Here is a 7,500-nt window from a genome sequence, read left to right on the forward strand (position 1 = left end):
GAAACACAGAGAAAATGAGGGTGTAGTGATGATCAGTGTGTTATGAAGATGAAAGGCTACTGTAGGTGAGAATGTAGAGATTAGGATATAGTGAAGATATGTATGTTGTGAAGATAGGAGGAGGAGAGGAGAAATGAAAGTGGGGGGGGGGGAATAGATGATGTAGGATAAGGAAAGAACTAAAGAAGTACTGTAAAGCTAGCTATATAAAGCGAGGTAGGGTAAAATAAAACGAGTGATCAAGACACTGGGAGGTAGAGAGAAGTACAGAGGTTGGGAGATGGAATCCATCTTGAGCATTTGTACAACGGCAAGAGAATTGCTAGATTCAAGACTGACAACAAAAAATCTACGAGATGCCATATCCTCAGGTTACATAATCTAGAAGATGCTATAATCCTTAGGACACAGCATCTACGAGACGCAACATTCCTCAGGTCACAGTGGTCTTGCAAAGATCTACTTGGTGCTTTGTGCGTCAATAGTCATCTTTTCTTCTTTGTTCCCTCTTTTGGAAAAGTAAAACCAGAAGTAGAGGATTTCCAGGCACCCGCTCCTTCCCCTTTTAGTCGCGTTTTAAGGCACGTAGGAATACGTGGGAAGTATTCTTCTCTCATATCTCTAGGATAATAAATATATATATATATATATGTCTCCATGGTTGTTTAATTTGTTTATGAATGGGGTTGTTAGGGTGGTGAATGCAAGAGTTTTGGAAAGATGGGCAAGTATGCAGTCTGTTGTGGATGACAGAGCTTGGGAAGTGAGTCAGTTGTTGTTCTTTGATGATACAGCGCTGGTGGGTGATTCATGTGAGAAACTGCAGAAGCTGGTGACTGAGTTTGGTGAAGTGCGTGAAAGAAGAAAGTTAACAGTAAATGTGAATAGGAGCAAGGTTATTAGGTACAGTAGGGTTGAGGGTCAAGTCAATTGGGAGGTAAGTTTGAATGGAGAAAAACTGGCGGAAGTAAAGTGTTTAGATATCTGAGAGTGGATTTGGCAGGGGATGGAACCATGGAAGCGGAAGTGAATCATAGGGTGGGGTAGGGGGCGAAAATTCTGGGAGCGTTGAAGAGTGTGCGGAAGTCGAGAACGTTATCTCGGAAAGCAAAAATGCGTATGTTTGAAGGAATAGTGGTTCCAACAATGTTGTATGGCTGCGAGGCATGGGCTATGGATAGAGTTGTGCGCAGGAGGGTGGATGTGCTGGAATGAGAGGTTTGAGGACAATATATATATATATATATATATATATATATATATATATATATATATATATATATATATATATATTATATCACCTCCCCATTTGCGCCCTTCACTGAAGTTCCCATTTGCTCCCTTGTCTTACGCACTTTATTTACCTCCTTCCAGAACATCTTTTAATTCTCCCTAAAATTTAATGATACTCTCTCACCCCAACTCTCATTTGCCCTCTTTTTCACCTCTTGCACCTTTCTCTTGACCTCCTGTCTCTTTCTTTTATACATCTCCCACTCAATTGCATTTTTTCCCTGCAAAAATCGTCCAAATGCCTCTTTCACTAACAATCTTACTTCATCCCACCACTCACTACCCTTTCTAATCAACCCACCTCCCACTCTTCTCATGCCACAAGCATCTTTTGCTAAGATGTGCTAAGTAGTGGTGATGTGAGAAGGAGATGGAGTGAGTATTTTGAAGGTTTGTTGAATGTGTTTGATGATAGAGTGGCAGATATGGAGTGTTTTGGTCGAGGTGGTGTGCAAAGTGAGAGGGTTAGGGAAAATTATTTGGTAAACAGACAAGAGGTAGTAAAAGCTTTGCGGAAGATGAAAGCCGGCAAGGCAGCAGGTTTGGATGATATTGCAGTGGAATTTATTAAAAAAGGGTGTGACTGTATTATTGACTGGTTGGTAAGGTTATTTAATGTATGTATGACTCATGGTGAGGTGCCTGAGGATTGGCGGAATGCGTGCATAGTGCCATTGTACAAAGGCAAAGGGGATAAGAATGTGTGCTCAAATTACAGAGGTATAAGTTTGTTGAGTATTCCTGGTAAATTATATGGGAGGGTATTGATTGAGAGGGTGAAGGCATGTACAGAGCATCAGATTGGGGAAGAGCAGTGTAGTTTCAGAAGTGGTAGAGGATGTGTTGATCAGGTGTTTGCTGTGAAGAATGTATGTAAGAAATACTTAGAAAGACAAATGGATTTGTATGTAGCATTTATGGATCTGGAGAAGGCATATGATAGAGTTGATAGAGATGCCCTGTGGAAGGTATTAAGAATATATGGTGTGGGAGGCAAGTTGTTAGAAGCAGTGAAAAGTTTTTATCGAGGATGTAAGGCATGTGTACGTGTAGGAAGAGAGGAAAGTGATTGGTTCTCAGTGAATGTAGGTTTGCGGCAGGGGTGTATGATGTCTCCATGGTTGTTTAATTTGTTTATGGATGGGATTGTTAGGGAGGTAAATGCAAGAGTTTTGGAAAGAGGGGCAAGTATGAAGTCTGTTGGGGATGAGAGAGCTTGGGAAGTGAGTCAGTTGTTGTTCGCTGATGATACAGCGCTGGTGGCTGATTCATGTGAGAAACTGCAGAAGCTGATGACTGAGTTTGGTAAAGTGTGTGAAAGAAGAAAGTTAAGAGTAAATGTGAATAAGAGCAAGGTAATTAGGTACAGTAAGGTTGAGGGTCAAGTCAATTGGGAGGTAGGTTTGAATGGAGAAAAACTGGAGGAAGTAAAGTGATTTAGATATCTGGGAGTTGATCTGGCAGCGGATGGAACCATGGAAGCGGAAGTGGATCATAGGGTGGGGGAGGGGGCGAAAATCCTGGAAGCCTTGAAGAATGTGTGGAAGTCGAGAACATCATCTCGGAAAGCAAAAATGGGTATGTTTGAAGGAATAGTGGTTGCAACAATGTTGTATGGTTGCGAGGCGTGGGCTATGGATAGAGTTGTGCGCAGGAGGATGGATGTGCTGGAAATGAGATGTTTGAGGACAATGTGTGGTGTGAGGTGGTTTGATCGAGTGAGTAACGTAAGGGTAAGAGAGCTGTGTGGAAATAAAAAGAGCGTGGTTGAGAGAGCAGAAGAGGGTGTTTTGAAATGGTTTGGGCACATGGAGAGAATGAGTGAGGAAAGATTGACCAAGAGGATATAAGTGTCGGAGGTGGAGGGAACGAGAAGTGGGAGACCAAATTGGAGGTGGAAAGATGGAGTGAAAAAGATTTTGTGTGATCGGGGCCTGAACATGCAGGAGGGTGAAAGGAGGGCAAGGAATAGAGTGAACTGGATTGATGTGGTATACCGGGGTTGACGTGCTGTTAGTGGATTGAATCAGGGCATGTGATGCGTCTGGGGTAAACCATGGAAAGCTGTGTAGGTATGTATATTTGCGTGTGTGGACGTATGTATATACATGTGTATGGGGTGGGTTGGGCCATTTCTTTCGTCTGTTTCCTTGCGCTACCTCGCAAACGCGGGAGACAGCGACAAAGCAAAAAAAAAAAAAAAAAGAAAATATATATATATATATATATATATATATATATATATATATATATATATATATATATATATATATATATATATATATATATATATTGGAAAGGATCACAATTTTGCGCGTTATCAAGATATTCCTATGAGTCCACGGGAAAAATGAAACACGAAAAGTTCCCAAGTGCACTTTCGTGTAATAATCACATCATCAGGGGAGACACAAGAGAGAAATATAACAGTCAGTTGATATACATCGAAGAAACGAAGCTAGGACGCCATTTGGTAAACATGCGATTGTCCAAAACATACAACGGTGAGACTGGTGAGGATCTTTCTGTTAGACTTAAGCAACATGAATGTAGTATAAGAACAGGACAAGAATCAAATGCCTTGTTCAATCATGTTAAAAACTATGATCATGTATTGACTTGAGTAACGCCATCTCAGTTGTTAACTCTAACTCTATCACCAAGAGAAATATCATTGAATCTTCTATTATTAGATACACAAAGAATTATAATTTTAATATTAGTGATATATACATATATATTTATTATCCTAGAGATTATCCTAGACAGCGACAAAGCAAAATAAATATGATAAATAAATATATACATTTTTTTATCATCTATTTTGCTTTGTCGCTGTCTCCCGCGTTTGCGAGGTAGCGCAAAGAAACAGACGAAATAAATGGCCCAACCCGCCCCCATACACATGTATATACATACACGTCCACACACGCAAATATTCATACCCATACATTTCAATGTACACATATATATACACACAGACATATACATATATACACATGCACACAATTCACACTGTCTGCCTTTATTCATTCCCATCGCCATCTCGCCACACGTGGAATAACATCCCCCTCCCCCTCATGTGTGCGAGGTAGCGCTAGGAAAAGACAACAAAGGCCACATTCGTTCACACTCAGTCTCCAGCCGTGATGCAACGTTTACCAAATGGCGTCCTAGTTTCGTCTCTTCGATGTATATCAACTGACTGTTATATTTCTCTCTTGTGTCTCCCCTGATGATGTGATTATTACACGAAAGTGCACTTGGGAACTTTTCGTGTTTCATTTTCCCCGTGGACTCATAGGAATATATATATATATATATATATATATATATATATATATATATATATATATATATATATATATATATATATATATATAGATTCTTTTTGGCCCTGCTTGCTGGTTGTGGGACTATCTGCGGCGTTCAGGTCAAGGGGGTTTTCTTCTCCCGTTATCTGGAGGTGTTGACTCCTCCTCAACAGCAGCCATTGTCTTCTCCATGTGTCACTTGGTGATACAGGCAGTTGCTAATGGTGAAGAGAAGGTACTGGAAGATGTGAGGCGCATAGTATCCCAAGCTGACTATGTTCCTCGAAATCGTCGAGAGCTTTGTGGCAGACTTTTCCACACAGTCTACATGGCTACTGAGAACTCGTCAACAGAGACCAAATCTCGAGCAAAACTTCTTTCCCAGCAGATTGGAAGCTACCACATACCAATAGCAATTGACATTATGGTATCAGCAGCACTAGGCATCTTCAGTGCTGCCACAGGTTTCATCCCAAAGTTTAGAGTGCGTGGAGGAACAGTTAGAGAAAACCTTGCCTTGCAGAACGTGCAAGCAAGACTTCGTATGGTGCTTGCCTATCTCTTTGCTCAGTTGATGCTCTGGGTTCGTGGAAGACAGGGTGGACTCTTGGTTTTAGGATCTGCAAATGTAGATGAGGCACTAAGGGGATACATGACTAAATATGACTGTAGTTCTGCTGATATTAATCCCATCGGTGGATTTTCCAAGGCTGACCTCAAGAGATTTCTGCTTCTAGCCAAAGACAGACTTAATGTTCCTGTACTAGGCGATATTCTAGGAGCGCCACCTACTGCAGAACTTGAACCACTTGAGGAGGGCTCACTTGTACAAACAGATGAAGCAGACATGGGCATGTCATATGATGAACTGTCCACATATGGAAAGCTTCGAAAAGTTGAATGTTGTGGTCCATACTCCATGTTTGGCAAGCTAGTTCATCTTTGGTCTGATCAATGTGCACCTAAAGAGGTTGCAGAGAAAGTTAAGCTGTTCTTCCGTTGTTACAGTGTTAACCGCCACAAGATGACTGTTTTGACTCCAGCATACCATGCTGAGACATATTCACCTGATGATCATCGCTTTGACCACCGACAGTTCCTGTACAACTACCGCTGGGTGTGGCAGTTTAAAGCTATAGATAAAGCAGTGGAAAAGTTAGATTGTGGAAGGGATGGAGATCAAGTTGAACGAAGTGGGTCTACATGTTCCAATAAAGGCAGTCGGTCGTCTTCCTTCACACGGCCTTCATCGCGGTCATCCAACAACTCACTCACTGGATTTACTGGTAGTGAGTCTCATCGTCGAGGAGTAGAAGTAGCACCTGGACCTGTCATTCAAGATGCACACAGTGAACAAGACTGCACAAATGAAAGTAAACATATTGCATTGAACATGATAGTGCCACACTACCAAGATCAGAAAATGGAAAGTAGTAAAAGTTCATCCTCTCATCTTGGACCTGCTAGTGAGGAAGACCGAAAACGCCGTGGATCAACATCAATCTTTGTTAATGCTCTTAGACACAGTACTCAGAAAGCAAGTCGTTGTTGGGATTCAGCTTCTTCTACCATTCAGTACCTTAATAACAACATACAAATGTAAAGAGTTTTTTAGTAGATAATAACATTTTAGATTTTTTTTTCATATGTAATTGCTTTTTCCAACTTTGTATAGGAAACATCAGGAATGTGATAATACTGGCCTCACTTACACATCTCCACTCTCCAGCTGTCAAGTATGATTTACTGAAACCAGCACTTACCATCCACAACCAGGTCTTTTAGATTGCTTCATATGCTCTGGATCATTCCATTACCATCTTGTTGATCCTATATTTCACATGAATCCAGTTCATTCTATCCTATGCATGCCCTTCATTTTCCTGAATGTTTAGGCCCCAGTACCCCAAAGCCTCCTTCAGTCATTCCTTTCATCTTCTAGGTCTCCCTATTCCCATTTGTTTCATCTACTTTTAATATTAAGATCCTCTTAGTCAGTCTTTCTTTGCTCATCTTTGTTATATATATATATATATATATATATATATATATATATATATATATATATATGCTTAATATATTCCCTGGGGATAGGGGAGAAAGAATACTTCCCACGTATTCCCTGCGTGTCGTAGAAGGCGACTAAAAGGGAAGGGAGCGGGGGGCTGGAAATCCTCCCCTCTCTTTTTTTTTTTTTTTTTAATTTTCCAAAAGAAGGAACAGAGAAGAGGTCCAGGTGAGGATATTCCCTCAAAGGCCCAGTCCTCTGTTCTTAACGCTGCCTCGCTATCGCGGGAAATAGCGAATAGTATGAAAAAAAAAAAAAAAAATATATATATATATATATATATATATATATATATATATATATATATTTATTTTTTTTTTTTTTTTTTTTTTTTTTTTTTTTGCCGCTGTCTCCCGCGTTTGCGAGGTAGCGCAAGGAAACAGACGAAAGAAATGGCCCAACCCACCCCCATACACATGTATATACATACGTCCACACACGCAAATATACATACCTACACAGCTTTCCATGGTTTACCCCAGACGCTTCACATGCCCCGATTCAATCCACTGACAGCACGTCAACCCCGGTATACCACATCGATCCAATTCACTCTATTCCTTGCCCTCCTTTCACCCTCCTGCATGTTCAGGCCCCGATCACACAAAATCTTTTTCACTCCATCTTTCCACCTCCAATTTGGTCTCCCTCTTCTCCTCGTTCCCTCCACCTCCGACACATATATCCTCTTGGTCAATCTTTCCTCACTCATTCTCTCCATGTGCTCAAACCATTTCAAAACACCCTCTTCTGCTCTCTCAACCACGCTCTTTTTATTTCCACACATCTCTCTTACCCTTACGTTACTTACTCGATCAAACCACC

The 7,500-nt window shown here is 40.9% G+C and overlaps 1 protein-coding gene across 1 annotated transcript in view; it reads left to right on the forward strand.

The window, feature by feature from the left end:
• Nucleotides 1-4,681: 4,681 nt before the first annotated feature.
• LOC139747609 (glutamine-dependent NAD(+) synthetase-like) overlaps nucleotides 4,682-7,500 on the forward strand; it is a 5,652-nt gene continuing 2,833 nt past the window's right edge. Inside the window, exon 1 of the mRNA XM_071660082.1 lies at nucleotides 4,682-6,144. Coding sequence (XP_071516183.1) covers nucleotides 4,798-6,144 — 1,347 coding nt within the window. The 5' untranslated portion in view covers nucleotides 4,682-4,797. The remainder of the gene's footprint in view (nucleotides 6,145-7,500) is intronic.

Source organism: Panulirus ornatus, chromosome 69 (assembly GCF_036320965.1).
Source record: "Panulirus ornatus isolate Po-2019 chromosome 69, ASM3632096v1, whole genome shotgun sequence".
Lineage (NCBI taxonomy): Eukaryota > Metazoa > Arthropoda > Malacostraca > Decapoda > Palinuridae > Panulirus > Panulirus ornatus.